Genomic DNA, 17,812 nt, shown 5'->3' on the forward strand with positions numbered 1-17,812 from the left:
GTGGAGAGATTTCCACGTTGACATTTTCAATGCTTTACAACGAGACATATACTCTTTTATAATTAAAATATTATTCATTAAGCATTTGTTAAATATTACATAATATTTCATTGTTTATGAATATTCATAATAAAAATTAATTAAATGAGAATTAAGAATGCAAATAACCTGTTCTTCCCAGTTACATGCTTACTAAGAGTCACACATGAGACACAGCAACACGCACCTCCTTTAGACTCACGGGCTGGGCAAAAATTTTTGCAGGGTCCTTCTCTTGTAGCTGCTCCAGGACTGAGCGTAGCAGCACAGTCAGTGGTGTCAACCGGAGCTCCATAGCCATCTGCTCCACCTTCACCTGGCAACAACAGCATACCCTGTCTCTAGCGGATTGCGTGTGGGCACACTGCTCTTGGAGATCATGGCACCTCACATACTGCACAGTCACAGAAACAACACTCCAACCATCAGCACAGAGCAGCCTATACTCGGGCTAGCACCCGACCACAAAGCAGCCTTCTCTGTGCAAGGACATGTGCTCTTCCAAGGCAGAGGAGACATCTCCTTTAAGGCCCTGGAAAATTCAGGGGGTGGCTACCCAAAATGATACCACAGGACCAAGGAGAGGGTAGGGGTATGCTGTGGAGTGGGGACGGCAGCATAAAGTCAGCAGGTACACAAGGGCCACTCCAGAGCACCTCCCCCCACATTCCATGACGGCAGCAAGAGGTCCATCCAGAGCCAACCCTGGAAGGTGACAGAGCCCAAGGGCCTCCCTCACCTGTTCTCGCTTGAGTTTCTCCCGCTTGCGCAGCAGCTCAATTAGCAGGCGCGCACGTTCCAGGTCGTGTCGCAGCCGCTGCCAGTACTTGAGCTTCTCTTTGGCAGCTTTCATCTCTTCATCATTTTCTCTCTGAGAAGATTAAATGAAATGTCCCATCAGCCAAACCTAGATGTTCTTCCTGCCAGGGCTTTGACAAGCTCATACAACAGGTGAGACTAAAAGGATTACAGAAGCTGGGACCTATTCTCTTAGGAGGCACCTATGAATGTTCTGTGACAAAGAAGCAGGAGGGTCCATAAAAGCATGCACAACAGGGTCTTGTCTTGATCTCCAGGAGGTAGGAACGGAAGGAGTACGGGAATGCCACGGACCACCTCAACTGGGGATAGGTACTTGGGATCAGGAGTTCTTGGAGCGTCAGTGAACAGAGATAAGGTGAAGTGACACACAGACAAAACTCAAGATCAAGTCTTTATTTGAGTGTATTTTGCAGCCAAGCGGTCTAGTATTACATACCTTTCTTGAAAGCAGGGGAGTTTTTTGTTTGTTTGTCTGGTTGGTTGGTTTGGGTTTTGTTGTTGTTGTTGTTACATTTTCCCACAGAGCAGATTCACGGAAGTCAGTGAGCAATCAAGCACACAGGTACAGGTACAGTTACAGAATGCGAAGCACCAGGCTAGCTATCCTGGCTGGCATCCCATAGTGCTCACTATCCAAAGCTAACCCCAACTCTCTGTTCTATGGAAAAAGTATGGGGCTACCTCCTCACAGTAACCTCCATGTCCTATCCCTATGATAAAGGGATGGAAAGTGCCCTACCCAGAAGTCTGTCCTTCTACACTACTATTGGACAGTAACCTACAGAAGTACCCACATCTGCCAACCACAAGCCAAGTGCTACCATCCAGCTGCAGAGTACAGACATGAGACCTTTCTTTCTGCAGACAACTTTGCCTGTCATGGCCCATCCTCACAGGACACCACAGCAGAGACTCTGTAACCCAAGGTACCGGCACACTGGTCAAGGATGTGCGGTCTCAGGACAAAGTGTCACCAACCCAACTGTGTGGACAGGCATTCTTCATGGTATAAAAGGAGAGCACAGGATGAGTGTGGCATGATCTGTCTCCATCCATACACTTCAGCACCCAGAGCAGTGCAGACTGCAGGGTGTACCTGGTATTACTAGGAAGCCTTAAGCATTTAGCTGGGTTGATGACAGGATCATCCACTTAAACCCAAAGTCAGTAAATACATGGAAAGGCTAGTTCCAAAATCAAATCCCACCAAGTGTGGTGGCTATACCTTTAATTTCAACTTTTAGGAGGCAGAGGCAGAGCTCAGTGAGTTCAAGGACAGCCTGGTCTACACAGCAAAAAAGCCCCAGGTCAACCTTGTCTCAAAACAAAAACAAGCAAACAAACAAGCAAACCAAATACCCTAACAACATCTGGACAACTTCCTGCACACTAACTGGAAACTGCCTCCCAATCCCTGTGAAGCAAAGGAACTCTCCAGATTGCCAATTGGCCTATGTGGTTACCCACTGCCAAAAAGAAATACATGTACTCCAGTGCTTCCACTCCCAACACACATGGGGATGAGGGAAGATGGCTAGACCCAGCCCTGTAGGAAGGACCTGTTCAGCCGTCAGGCCTACACCCCTGGACTGGTGGGACAAGTTACCTCATTTATGAAGCACATACTAGTTCCACAGCAAGATTTCCCATATGCTACAATCATGACCTCAAGGGCAGCGAGGCTCAGCCCTGTCAGACCCCAGACCTCCAGGATGCTATGAGCAATAGGGTAGAAGTAGAGGCCCAGAGAAGTTAGTGAGGCAGGAAAAGAGGAAACAAAAATTAGAATGAATGAAGATGTGCACACCACAAACTGCTTGACCAAATCTAAGGAGAGTCATGCCAACCACCTCCTACCACAGCACCACCTCAGCATATGGCACAAGATACATGCCTGCCTTTCTACCAGACTAGGGTCTGCAGAGACCCAGCAAACAGCTATGAAGCCTCTCTACGCACAACGCTCATAGACTGGGGTACAGCACCACCAACCTCAGTGATCTCCTCTCTCAAGGCAGCTCCTTCCTGTCCCGCTGTCCCTCAGGCCCATCCCTACAAGGTCAGCTGCAGTGGAGAAGAGTTCCCACAGCAGGGCTTAGTGGAGACAACCAAAGCAGAAGGTAAATTGAATTCTACCATCCTGTATTTCTAGTTTAAAAAACTCATCAGGGGCTGAGATGGAGCATGTGCAAGCTCCAATGGCAAGGCTCAGGGCCATTATATATATACATAAAAAAAAAAAAAAAAAAAAAAAAAAGCCAAGAGCACCATCAAGCCTTACTGCCACTAGGACAATGTGGCTACAGTTTACAGCCTTCAGCTTCATGTCCTGCCTGGACCAACATAATATAGCAGACCCCTCTGCCATGGGCCACAGACTACTTCCTTGTTTGGGAATTCTAGAATGCCCTAGCCCAGAACACCACAGAGCTTGCTTCCTCACAATTGGGTCTGCTCCTTCTGATGGCCTCAGTGCCCTCTGCAGAAAGGGAAAGCTGGCAGCAAATGTTCTTCCTCACAGCACTACCTCTAACAGCACGAGACAGCTTTTCCAGAGTGTGAGGTATGGCCCTCCAGGGGGCTCTCCTTGTCACCTCGTCTTATCACCCTCCTTCCTGTCTTCCTTCCTGGAGTCTCTTCTTCCTCCCGGCTCCATCTCTAGGCAGGCCACCACATGGCCATTCAGCATCCCATGTCTCTCGTTTTAAGCTCATATGCATGCCAAGGAGAAGAACCAAACAGCTGAATGCCCCACCACTGCACCAATGGCGTTCTACTCTTAGCGACAATCTACCAAAGTATTCCCTCCTCTGGCCCAAGACAAGACATGAGGTTAGAGTCTCCACTTTTCTCTCCAGATCTTCTTTCCAACATGGCTACCATCACATAAGCAAGACCAAAAGTATCATTCCTACCAGCGCCCAGTGTTGCCAAACACTTCACCACTTCAGGACTGATATCCATCCCTAAGACTCTCTTGCCCTAAAACCTTCTCCTCTGGTACCCAGGACAAGCAGGCACTCTGGGAACCTCTGGTGGGGCTGTGCTCTGAGAGCTAAGGATGGCAGAAAGAACAGCAGTAGCTCACAATATGTGAGGTAAAGAACACAACCGATTCAATCACTCAACAACCAAAACTGTTTCTATTGTGCGAGGCATCTCAAAGCCTGGCACTATGAGCAGACTCCTCAGAGGGCGCTGCTTTACAAACCCCAGCAGCCTCTGGGGAAGGATGTGTGCCCAGAGAATAGACACAGAATGCAGCAGAGAAAAGCTGAGCCAGGGAAGGGCCTGGATTGCTCCTTACACTCAAATCAGACCCCACAGTCCAACAAGTTCTTAGATCCCAGAAGAGCAACACTTGCAGACAAGGGTGTCTAACCTACACAGTACCACTGCTCATCTGACAGCCGGGGTACAGGATGAGAGGCCTGAGCTCATCCCACAGCCATGCCTGTGACAGCCAAGGGGACTCAACTGGACGCTAAAGACTTACGTTTCCATTAAAGTTGGATGATATTTTATAGATGAAATGATTAGCTCTTCCCACTGGAGCCAGTAGAGTCCACCAGACATGTAGTTCGGGGCAATGTGTAGGGGAACTGCATATGTAACACCCAGAAAAAGACACCTCTTTTCTTTTTAAGACATCCTCTCTGAACTGTCTTGCCCAAGTTAACTGCTATAATAGACAGTTTGTTTACATTTGTCCTTTTACTTCCTCAACTCCTTTCCTCCTCCTTGCTATTGTCAATACGAACTCAACCACTAGAGCAAGGCCTAATAAATGACTGCTTGTGCAGCACACTCCCAAGGCCCAGCATAAAGCTCCTACCCATCAGATCCATGCTGGCATCAGCCCTCCATCCCTGGCTTAAATAGCCATGTAGCCAAAGTTGAAGCAGCTTCTCTGGGCATTCCCTTCTTCCTCTGGAACTAGCAGACTACTGGGTACAGAGCAGACACTCATCAAGAGTAAGAAAAAAAAAGCACAACTCAACACTGAAACCACAGCAGACCTTGAGGATACATGAGCCATTTGCATAATCTATAGCTTAGTAGCTCAAGGCCCAGGGGTCAGGGGTCAGCACCACAATCAGCCTGATGGGGCAGTGTCTGATCAGTTGGAGACAAGTGACACTGAAGGCAGATGAGGGTCTGTGCACATACCTGCTGTGTGTTTCTCTGAGACTGCAGGCTGGACTGGAGCCGCCGCAGGAGGGGAGCACCATTCCTAGACAGCCTTTTGAGTAACCAGTAGCTGTGGGCTCGCTCCACAAACTGCTTCTTCCGCTGAATGGCCACCTGATTCGCAATCTTATTTAATCTAAAACATGGAAAAACTGAAAGTTTAGCTTTGAGAAAGCATATTAAAAAGTGTTTGCATTTAGAAAACTAGGCAGGACAGCATTACTTTCAATAGCACTGCAGTTCCCTCCTGAGCCATGACACACATAGTATCTACTGTCCCTGGTACTATGAAAACAACTCACTACCTTTAGCTAAAGATTTCATCCACCAAAACTGTCATCAGGTTAAATGTCTAAACAGAAACAGAGCTGAACAAAACTTTAACACTTTAATCCTCCGTTTCGTGTTCTACCTACACACATACAAACCAGTGCTCATCACTGTCAGCTGAGATGCTGGTGGCTGGACTCTGAGGTCATAGCTTTCTCTCACAGGTAGCACCACTGGCCCTGGTCCCACTCAACCCTGAAGAGAACAACCCGAAGCAGTGCAGCCCAGCACCTCAACTCAGGCCGGGAAGACAGTCTGTCCTTAATAAATGACAACCATCTTCTGAGAAACTTTGTCCTTTCGGGGGGCTAAAAATGCAAAGCTGTAAAAACCTCTGGAGAAATGAGGGAGAAGGGGGCTAAAACTCCCTCCAGCCTTTGAACGCTGGCCAGAGAGGTTCTCTGCTCCTTTTCACCACAGCTACCGAAGAAGAGCTCAGTGTGCCTCACGGACACTGAAAAACAAACTCCACCAAATCCCACAATTTCAACAGAACAAAACTACAAAAGGCTACAAAAAAGGGGTTCCTTCATTATATATCATATATCAAAAACTCTAGCCACTAAATTTTTCTAAGTTCACTTTCTTTTTAAAGAATGCAAATCTAAATTTCACAGACCAATCAAAACCCACCAGCAACAGGTGGAGAGCCCAGCTCTGCCAAGGCTGGCTTGCTCTTGAGAACGCAGCAAACCCCGAGGCTCTCCGCCTCCTGGCTGAGGCACTGCTGGATGAGGCATTGCCCTCTGTGGCTCTGCACACTCAACGTGGGTGGGTCAGACACCAAGGCCATGAAACATAGCTCCAATGACAAACCCACCAAAGGACACTCAGATGGAAGCAAGAAAGAGGGCTGCAACAGAAGGCATGAACCAAAGTCCCACACGTAAACTATATCCATAGGTCAGCTCTGGTCACTTCAATAGCTGCTATTCTGTGTATTGTTTTGTTTTCACCATTTCTGAGGCATAATATCTGTATAGTAAACTATATATTCCAACAACATGTACAGGTAAGAGGGCTTTAACATGCAAGTAGATATTTACAACTATACCTATAGTTATTTCAATGATCAAATCGGATTTTTTTTTTTCATTTGTTTTTCTAGACAGGGTTTCTCTGTGTAATGGAGCTGTGGCTGTCCTGGAACTTTGTAGACCAGGCTGGCCTCGAACTCCCATAGATCTGCCTGCCTCTCCCTCCCATGTGCTGGGAGTAAAGGCATGAGCCACCACCGCCTGGCCATACAAGATATATAAATGTATACAGCATTCTTCCTAAGAGAGCACTAGATCTCGTTATAGATGGTTGTGAGCCACAATGTGGTTGCTGGGAACTGAACTCAGGACCTTTGGAAGAGCAGTCAGTGCTCTTAAACTCTGAGCCATCTCTCCAGGCCCCCATACAAGATATTTTTAACAATTTAAAAATCCAAAGAAATAATGGTTAGCAGTTTGCTTTAATAACAAAAGATTACAGCCAGGTATGGTGGCACACACCTTTAATCCCAGGAGGCAGAGGCAGGTGGATCTTTGTGAGTTCCAGGCCAGTCTGGTCTACAAAGAAGAGTCCAGGACAGTCAAGGCAGTTACACAGAAAAACCCTGTCTCGAAAAACAAAAAATAAAAAAAATTTCAGTCTTATACTTAAAAAAGAAAACAAGCCACCCCTTCTCCAGTACAGGAACTTGGGAGAATGTAAATGTATTGCAAGCTTGTAAACAAGACTTAGACTAGATACAGAGCCTGATTCGCCTCTCTGTGGTGAGCAATCACATGCCTTGGAGAAAGATGGGCAACAGGGCCCATACTGAAGTCCCCAGAAACAGACCAGCCAAAAGCAGGCATGTCCACCAGTCCTCAGGCCAACTGCCAATTCAGAGAAAGTACAAGGAAAGCAGGCTAAACCGTGCCACCGACAGGCAGCCAGCACAAGCCAGGCATGGCATGAGACCCTGCACACAGGAACCTGGAAGCAGAAGTGACCGAAATGGACCTCTAGAAGGAAACAGTGTTTGTCCCAGATCCCTGGTATGATACTGGTACCCAGCAAGAAGACCAAAGGCTAGCCACTCCCTGTGCTCTGTTCCTATTTCAACATCTCATTTCTACTTCCCACACATGCTCATACATGCCACTTTCATTATGAAGTACCCAGCCTTGTCTATTTAATTTTTGTAACTAAAAACTGATACATACTGATAAAAACAGGTGCATACATGCATGCATACATATAAAAACAGGTATTATGTCAAAGGCACAAGTAAGCCAGGGTTGTCTAAAGGAAAAGCCCAGGAAGCAAGCCCTCCAAGTCAGAGCACCAGTCCCTGGCAAGGGGAGGGGACCATGCCAGGGCTGTGACAACCAAGTCTCACCTGACACAAACCATGCCTATAGTTATTCCACTGTAGCTTAGTACCCACACATCTGCTTTATGAATTTTTGATATTATATTCTATTTAAAAGTCTTAAATGCTGGCAAGAGTACACTCAAGAGTTTCTCAAGCCTTCCTGAAAGCAGCTAATAAACAAAAATAAAAAACAAAATGCAAGAGAAAATGAACTGGACTGTTCTGTTGAGAAGTCTGAAAGGATGTTTACTAAATGAGGTGGCAGCCGACTCACTGTCAGGTCATGCTAACCTTTGGAGGCCTAGCTTCTGCTCACTTTTAGCTAGAAAAATTCTAGGTCTAAAGCGCAAGTCAGTTGATTACAGCTAGCTTGTGACTTCTTACATACACTGCTACAACAAAGCTGCTTTTATATAGTCTACTTACAGATATGGCCAGGATTTCTAGCACCTCAGTCAAAAAAAAAGAAAACCCAGGAAAAAAGCAGGGCATGGCAGCACAGACCTCTCAAGAGTCTAGGGCAGAAAGACAGTGAGCTTGAGGCCACCAAGGCCGCATGCGGAAAGACTGTCTCAAAAAGTAAAACTAAAAAAAAAACAGCAAGAAAAAAGACGACTAAACCCATCTCATTCTAACACTAATCTTCATCTGTGGAAATAATAACTAGCCTTTTTTAAAACTACAGTGACTTAGGCTAGAGAGATGGCCCAGTGGTTAAGAGCACTGTCTGCTCTTCCAGAGGTCCTGAGTTCAATTCTTAGCAGCCACATGGTGGCTCACAACCATCTATAGAGGGTGGGTGGGACATGGCCTTTCTGGATAACCCTCTTCTGACATACAGGTGGACATGCAGATAGAACACTCATATACATAAAATAAACTACAGTGACTCAGATATACATTAAATGTCATTTATTGTTAAGAATTCTTGCCAGGTATGGTGGTGCACGCCTTTAATCGCAGCGCTTGGGAGGCAGAGGCAGGCGGACTGATGTGAGTTCGAGGCCAGCCTGGTCTACAAAGCAAGTCCAGGACAGCCAAGGCTACACAAAGAAACCCTGTCTTGGGGGGGGGGGGGGGGGGAGGTAGCACACCCCTTCAATCCTAGCACTCAGGAGGCAGAGTCGGAAGCCAGCCAGGTCTACACAGCAAGTTCCAGGCCAGCTAAGGCTACATAGTGAGACTGTTTTAAAAAAAAAAAAAAAGAAAAAGAAAAATCCTACATAAACAGCACAGTATGTGTAACACTGTATGACATCAGCGTCAATGCCCTTCCGGGCAGCTCAACAGTCAGGCCCTATCTGAGCTTGGGTAAAGAAGCCGAAAGATCAGAAAAGCCCACCCAAACTGTCATTTTCACAGACGCTGTCCACAAAGAAAAGCTAATATTTATAATACAACAATATAAAAACAAAAATCCTGTATCCTTGCAAAGTCACAAAATGCCAATTTTATTGAGTGAGGGTTTTTTTGGGGTTTTTTGGTTTGGTTTGGTTTGGTTTTTTTGGCAGGGGGGGTGGGTGAAATAGGGCCTCCTGGGTAACCCTCTCGTATCAGCTAGGTATGGTGATGCACACCTTTAATTCCTGGACTGGGAAGGCAGAGTCAGGGCAGTGTGGTTTATACAGTAAGTTCCAGGACAGCCAGGGATATGAAGACACCCTATCTCAAAAAAACAAACAAAAAGACTTGAGAGTGGTGAGGTAGCCCCTATCAGTATTCCTATAGAACACTAACCTCATACAAACAACCATACAATCAAGGGAACAATCACCAGAAAGCCCCAGGCTGTGAGCTGCCTACTATCCTACTCATTAAAGCTCAGCAATGCTGTGGAGCCGGACCAAGAACACAAGAAGTGGGGGCTGGAGAGACAGCTCAGCAGTTAAGAGCGCGGCCTACTCTTCCAGAGGACCCAGGATCAATTCCTGCTACCCACATAGCAGTTCACAACTATCTATAACTCCAAGATCTTACACCCTTACACAGACATACTTACAGGCAAAAAACAAAACAAACAACAACAAAACAAAACTATGCAGCACATTTTTTTTTAAGTAAATGCGGGGCTAGGAGGCAGCAGAAAGGTCTACAGCAGGAACAACCAGCACTGTGTGGGGAGCAGGCACTAGGCTCCCTCACACCATCCTCAACAAACAACAGTAGAACCCCAAAGGCTCCAACAGGAAGCATGGACTGACCCACTGGCCAACACTTCATCAGTAACTATAAATCTACAGTTATGAGAAGGATTTTCCCCCCGAGACAGGGTTTCTCTGTGTCACCTTGGTTGGCTGTCCTGGAGCTCTCTCTGTAGATCAGGCTAGTCTCAAACACACAGAGATCCCCCTGCCTCTGACTCCCAAGTGCTGGGATTAAAGGGGTGTGCCACCACTATCCAGAGTCTTTATACACTGCAGCGTGGTGGGCAGTCACATGGCTGGGACATGTTTCTAAAAAGACAAAGGGAGGTACAGGCAAGGGAGGACCGGGCAGCCACAGGAATTTCTGAAGTTAAGTTGCTGCACAAATGGGTTCTCTATACTTTTTAAAGCTTTTTCTTTCTTTCTTTCTTTCTTCTTCTTTTTTTCCCCCTGTACATCATAGCTATCACTAAAAATGAGAAGACAGGCCTTGCCAAAAGAGTGAGAGATACAATGACTAGTGCACAATGGCCCAGTACAGAGAGGAACAGGCATGTTCAGGACATGGCAAGACATACACAAACCCCACTGAGGAAGAAGAGAGTCAAAAGTGACAAGACCAGGCAGTTAGGAAAACCTGCCTACCTACATCCACTCATACTGTAAGAAGTGTCGACATACATCCACCCCCAAATAGTATCAAGACAGCTCCTACAGGTCTGACGCCACACAGTCCCTCATCATCAAGGAATGGCCGCCTCACACTGGATTCTTATAGGAAGATGGCAGCAAACATCATACAGGTAGAAGAGGATAGCTGAACACAGTTTAACTAAATAATCCACTCCAGGGTGTGTGTGTCAGTGTGTGTGTGTCAGGGTGTGTGTGTCAGGGTGTGTGTGTGTGTGTGTGTGTGTGTGTGTGTGTGTGTGTGTGTGTGTGTACGTGTACACGTACACACTAACATAGAACCATTCATCCCTATGGATTTATGTGAATGCTGTTATAAGAACAAGAAGGGGCCAGGGACTACAGGGCTCCAAAGGTACTCACTCCTGCTACATTTCATAATTCAGATAGATAGCCAGGTGGTGGTGGCTCATGCCTTTAATCCCAGCACATGGGAGGCAGAGGCAGGTGGATTCCTGTGAGTTCGAGGCCAGCCAGGTCTACAATGTGAGTCCAAGACAGCCAAGGCTACAAAGAGAAACCTTGTCTCAAAAAACCAATAATAATAATTATTATTATTATTATCATTATCATTATTCAGATAGATAGCTCTGGTTTGTCCCTTATTTAGTTTCCTAGACAAAACTCGTGAGAAATAGGAAAATGACATCACTTCTACCTGTGCATTTGCACAGATCAGATCTAGTCTCTCAAAATCCCACAGAGTCATTTCTGGAGAGCAAATTCTAGAAACCAGCATCCTTTCTTACCTAACATTTCCTACACATCCTAATTGTTAAAATAAACTCCACTCATGTTCAGGACAGCTCCGCAGTCAGGCTGGCAAGAGTCTCTCACCTTATAGTATCAATGAATAGAATCATAAAGTAATGAAGAAAAAAAAATAGAAGTAGCATTTTAAAGCTTTGCTTTTTGCCTCCAAGGAATCAAAAGCCTAGAATTTACCTCTAGGCATACAGCATACACACATCCTCTGGTCAATAGACGGCCACATAAAGCCTGGGACTGACAAAGCTGGGTGGTGGCGGCATTCGCCTTTAATCCCAGCATTCAGGTAGGTAGATCTCTGTGAGTTCAAAGCCAGCCTGGTCTACAGAGTGAGTTGCAGGACAGCCAGAAATCCTGCTAGGGGTTGGTTACAGTTACAGTTGCCAAAAGAAAGAGCTGGCAAGTTAGACATCTTCATTGGCTACCTGTAAAACGTCACCACAGGAAATGACCGGGGCCAAGATCTCAAAGGTGACAACTGTGACAAAGAACAATTTTATTATAAATGCTGTCACATGGTTGGCCACTCATATCCCATGAGTAGTGAGAAATGGCTCCTCTCACACTCCAGGCCTCCTTAACATGCCCATGTCCTACATGATGGGTAAATTCCCAGTCTACTCAGGTAAATGACAAACCAGCACAAAGGTAGGAGAACGAAAGTGCCAATGGAGAAGGATGAACACTTATTCTAAACATCACAGGAAAGGCTGGCCAAGCAGAAAACAGCCCCCGTCTGGACTGTTTGAAGTCTCACCAAAGATGTCAGACTAGACACCAGTGAACACTGCCCTCAGATACAGCACAGTAAAAAGATTACAACAAGTCAGGCATGGTGGCTCACACCTGTAATCCCAGCACTTGAGGAGGCAGAAGCAGAGGCAGGTAGGTGTCTGTGAGTTCAAGGCCAGTGTGGTCTACAAAGTGAATACAGGACAGCCAGGGCTACACAGAGAAACCCTGTCTAGGAAAGAGAGGGAATGAAGAAGAGAGAGAAGAAAGAGGAGAGAGGAAAGAGGAGAGAGGGAGAGAGGAAGGGAAGGAGAGGGAGAGGGGGTAGAGGGGAGACAGAGACAGAGACAGACAGAGAACACGCAGCAAGGTATGGTGGCACATGCCTTCAATCCCAACAGTTGGGAGGCAGGGGCAGGTAGATCTCTGAGTTCTAGGCCAGCCTGATCAACATAGACCTGTCTCAAACAAACAAAATAGACCAGCAACACTATACCAGCGGTTTTCAACCTGTGGGTCATGACCATTTTGGCAAACCTCTATCTTCAAAAATATTTACATTATGATTCATAACAGTAGCAAAGCCACAGTTAGAGACAAAAGACACAGTTAGAAACAAAAGTAACTATGACTGGGGTCACCACAACCTGTATTAGAGTCACACATTAGGAAGGCTGAGGACCACTGCTCTAGACAGACTCGTTCCATATTCAGGCATTAACTTCAGTGAGCCATAAGGAAACTCCAGACAAACTCAAAAGGAAGAACATTCTTCCAGGTATCACAGAAGACGAAGACTAAAACCACGCAAACCCAGGAAGGCTGAAGAGACTCAACAGTTAGAGCAGCAGCTGCAATGGCTTCAGTGCACTGTGTCCTGCTGGTGGCTAACCCTCGTCCTACTTCCAGGCCCTCTGGCCCCTGACCTTCCATTTGGCCCAATGCTCTAGCACCTCAGAACAAAGCAGGTTATCAGAATGGTCTTCCTATGACTCACAGGGCCTGGGGCACTATGTGAGACAAGCTGGGTTAGGGGTGTGGCACTAGAGGTACGGGTATGGAGCAACAGGCAGGCAGTAGGATTGCTTCTAGAGGGTGGGCGTGTTCAGGACCTAGGACAGATTGGTGTCCCTCCCCACTACAAAGGCATAATTTAGAACGTATGTCCTCAGGGCACCTGACCATGTAAGGACATGTGTCTCTGTAAGCCTCTCCCACAACCCACGTGTAAGGGTGTACACAGTTCACAGCAGAACACTAGCAACAAGTAACTGGGTGATCTAATGGGGTCACTTGTATTTTTATGTTTTGAAAACTTATCACCAAAAAAAGGTACAACAGTCAAACTTGGGTGTTCTTCTGACCTCAGGATCCAGGGGAAGGGACCCTGGGCAGTTCTGGCACCAAGTCCGGCCCACTGTTACCTTCACATGGACTCATACTTGGCAGCAGCAGCAGTAGTAAGACCAAAGGAACAACCTGCCCCATCACAAACTTTTAAAGTAAGTATCTTCATAGCCAAGGCTACACAGAGAGACCCTGTCTCCAAAAAAAAAAAAAAAAAAGTATCTTCTACCTCTGCTGGAGTAACTATGATGAGAATTCAGAGAAGGAGGAATCAGCCACACTGGGGATGCCCCCTCTGCTGAGTGCCCAGGGACAAAAGGCCCAGCCCACAAGGGAAGGTGTTCAGATGGAGGGAACAGAGTCAGTAAGATGGGTGGCCTGTATACAGTGGTTTCCGTGCAACAATGACACAGCTTTACAAGGACAGGCCACTGTAACGCTTGCTTGCTGCTACAATTGAGTACACAGACTCACTCATCTCCCAGACTGTCTTGGCTCTTTCCACTTGCCAGTGATCAGGGTGGACTCGCTGCCTTCCACACCATAGTATGTCATTTGCACTTTGCAGCTGGCTGTTTTAATGCATCTTCTCCAGTATCGCTACTGTAGATGCATCTGCCTGCTTTCCAAGGCCCCCACAGAGCAGCAAACCCCTACACTGCTCTCAGGACATGCAGGGCAGAGCTCCCACCTGGGAAGGATGGAGCCAGCCTGTGGCAGATGGGAATGTTTATCAAATACAGATGCTCTTTGACAGAATTGCTGATAACCTCATATCAGTCAAAAGTTCATTTCTTGCACCTGTCCTACCAAACAGCCTAGTTAAACAACACAGCTCCCCACCAAGCGCTTGCAGTCATCTTCTCTGTACAGTTCATTAAAGCTGAGGCTCACATCAGTGTACTGCCCAGCACCTCCAGGGACTAGGATCCATACTGCTAGGCCAGAAAGAACAAAATTAAACTTGCATTTTTTACTGATTGCATAATATTTTTGCAGTGTACTGGTTTTCAAAAATGGGAACTCAGGTAGGCATGCTGCTACACATTTAATCCCAGTGCTCAGGAGACAGAGGCAAGTACATCTCTGTGAGTTTGAGGCTGGCCTGGTCTATATAGCAAGTTCCAGGTCAACCAAGGTTACACAGTAAGACCTTGTCTCAAAAACTTTTTGAGGGAGCTGGAGAGATGGCTCAGCGGTTAAGAGCACTGACTGCTCTTCCAAAGGACCAGGGTTCAATTCCCAGCACCCACATGGCAGCTCACAACTGTCTGTAACTCCAAGATCTGACACCCTCACACAGACAAACATGCAGGCAAAACACCAATGCATATACAATAAAAATAAATAAATTATTAAAAAAAAAAAAAAAAGAAAAAAAAGAATGGAACTGGTGGCCCGGCATGGTGGTGCATGCCTTTAATCCCAGCAGAGGCAGGTGGATCGCTATGAGTTCGAGGCCAGCTGGTCTACAGGACAGCCAAAGCTACACAGAGAAACCCTGTCTCAAAAAACCAAAAAACAATTAAAAAAAAAAAAAAAACTTTTTGAGTAAATAAATAAGTAGAGTACAGATAATACAGAGTTTTAATTCCAACACTTGGAAAGCAGAGATGTCCAGGATATCTGAGAAGGCCAAGCAGATCTACAGAGCAAGTTCTAGCACAGCCAGGCTACACAGAAACCCAGTCTTTAAAATTCAAAATAAATAAAGCTATGCCAGTAACTAAAAAGAAAAAAAAAGCTGGTAAATCAAGAAGCACGGAGAAGGGAAATGTGCAAACTCCACACCAGAATTCAATACCACATTCAAAAGCAAGACCTACTCTACCTAATCAAGTGCTTTGGTAAGTGTGCATACTCCATTTGGTCTTCTGCTAACGCCAGATCAAGGACCAAGCAAAGAGAAGGAGCCTTGGTCTCTGCTAACCCAGGAACAACTACTTAGGCATCTGTACCGAATAAACTGCACACCAATTATCCAAATGGCTAGAGGCTGTAAGTCCAAATCCAGACCTAGGCAGACAACAGCTATGCATGCAGGAGCAGCCACTCTTCTGGAGAGAAAAGGAATGGCCCTATAGAGCCAGGGCAGGAAAGTAGCTCCCAGGGGACTTGTGGCTTGGGACTCAAAGGGAACCAGGAAGCTCCACCCTTTACCTGCTCCTTCTCTGCCATCCTCTGGCAAACAGAATGAGGTGGGTGAACAAGGTAACAGCGAACTGCATCAGAAGAGAGAGAGAAAAACAAAGGACTACTCTGAACACACTTCAAAATATTGTTTTTCTTATTTTTAAAAAAAATGACAGGGTAGTGGTAGTACACAGCTTTGGGAGACAAGAGGCAAATTAATCTCCGAGTTCAAGGCCAACCTGGTCTACAGTGTTTGTGCCAGGACAGCCAGGGCTACACAGAGAAACCTTATCTCAGAAGTCTCCTTTAGCCCTTCCTTCTTCAGTCTCTTTGGTTTTTCGAGGCAAAGGTTTCTCTTGTAGTTCTGACTGACCTGGCTTTGTAGACCAAGCTGGCCTGGAACTCACAGAGATCCACCAACCTCTGCCTCCCAGAGTGCTGGGATTAAAGGCATGTGCCACCATGCCCAGCTGAGATACACTTTTCTCAACAGCTGTTTGAGGGGCTCTTGCCACTCCCTTTTCCAGTGAGAGCTGCCTGCTCCTGAACTAACCTGGAATGTCACAACGTGACACTCTAGTTGGCAGACTCAACTTTGAGCAGCAGCAGCCTCAGCCTCCAACTACAGCCCACTCGGCACCCAGGCTCTGCTCTTCATACCTGAAAGGCAGGTCCAGTCCCATGTAACCAGCAGACTGAGGGCAGTGGGAGCTTCTCCAGGGACACAGTAGCCAAAAAATATCAGAATACCCCGAAGACTGGGGTAATACAAACTCTTTTAAGTTCAAGAGCACAAACATCTAGTTCAAGTATACTTTTTATCTCTATTTAAAGCTGACTTAAGTTTGTTCCAAAATTAAATAAAGAAAGAAAAAAGGGGAACTAGAGAAAAAAATGGCTCTGTAGTTAAAAGTACTAGTTTCTCTTGCAAATGACCTGGGTTCGATTCCCAGCACCTCACTCGTAACTCACAAAAACCATCCATAACTCTAATTCAGGGGATCTGAAGCCCTCTTCTGAATGGAGGAACCTGTCATATACACGGTGCACATCCATGCATGAATGAATCAATCTTTTAAAAGTGCCAGCAGCCACGCATGGTGGCTTACACCTGTCCTCCCATCATTCAAGGGGCTGAAGCTGTGAGCTGGAGACCCGTCCAGGCTCTATAGTGAGAGCTCATCTCAAAACAAAGCAAGGCAAGACAAGACAGGTCACAGTCTGCACTGGACAGGCTGATGCAAGAGTCTCACAAGCCTAAGGCTGACCTGGCCTGTTCAGTAAGTCCCAGCTGGTCTCGGCCTACAGACAGGACCTTGTCTAGGAGAGAAGACCAAGAGCCAGGCTGCGCTTCTTATCAGCTGAACTCTACAACAGACCTGAAATATTTAAGTCTAACGCCTCAAGCTCTTTCCTCAATGGGTCTGACCACAGAAAGCCAAAGAGCCTTTGTTCTCACATGCAGATTCTCCTTCTAACAGTCCCACCCACTGGCAGCAATCTCGGTCCAAAACCTGAACATCAGGAACCACAGGACAGAAGATCGCACCCATCACCTGGAACAGGTAGTATTTGGTGCTGGCCAGGAGCGCTGACAGACTGCTGTTTCACTTACTCTAACTTCGGTAAAGCTAAACGTCACGGCTCCTGAGAGAAGCTGTTCATATAGCCTCATCCTTCCTGGTGCGAAAGAAGTAGAAACCCCAGTGAAGCCATCTTTTAAATCAGGCTGGAAATTCTACAGGCATGCTGGCTCTCACAGGACTGTGACCAAGGGGCTATGAGCACTCTATTGTTTTTGATTCGCTAGCCATAAGTAGTAGGTAGAGCTCTACAAGAACAAACAGCATTCACCTGACTTAACCGCTGCTAATGCAAAGGCAGTCCTAGCTCTTTATAGGTTAAAACTGTGCTCCCAGCTCTACCAGTAAGTTCACTGTGACACTGCTCACAACATGCTAATAATAACTTCTTCAAACCATTCATAACACACATACACACACACATGTTCACTCTGTTAAAGTTAACTTCTGAGCTGGGCGGCAGTGGTGCACACCTTTAATCCTAGCACTCAAGAGACAGGGGCAAGACAGACTGGTCTACAGGAGTTCCGGGACAGCCAAGGCTACACAGAGAGACCCTGTCTCATTAAAAAATAAAAATAAAATAAAAATAAAAATGCTGGGGCCAGGCATGGTGGTGCACGCCTTTAATCCCAGCACTTGGGAGGCAGAGGCAGGCAGACTGCTGTGAGTTCAAGACCATC

General features: G+C 46.4%; 1 protein-coding gene across 5 annotated transcripts in view; it reads right to left on the bottom strand.

Moving 5' to 3' along the window:
• The window catches only part of Brd1 (bromodomain containing 1), a 47,109-nt gene that overhangs the window by 23,516 nt on the left and 5,781 nt on the right, over positions 1-17,812 (bottom strand). For all 5 annotated transcript variants that reach the window (XM_051160169.1, XM_051160171.1, XM_051160168.1 and 2 more), the window contains exons 3-5: positions 5,032-5,188; positions 779-910; positions 227-355 (exon numbers count right to left, since the gene is read on the bottom strand). In XM_051160169.1, the coding sequence (XP_051016126.1) occupies positions 227-355; positions 779-910; positions 5,032-5,188 (418 nt within the window). The remainder of the gene's footprint in view (positions 1-226; positions 356-778; positions 911-5,031; positions 5,189-17,812) is intronic.

The sequence above is a fragment of the Acomys russatus genome, chromosome 17, assembly GCF_903995435.1.
Source record: "Acomys russatus chromosome 17, mAcoRus1.1, whole genome shotgun sequence".
Classification (NCBI taxonomy): domain Eukaryota; kingdom Metazoa; phylum Chordata; class Mammalia; order Rodentia; family Muridae; genus Acomys; species Acomys russatus.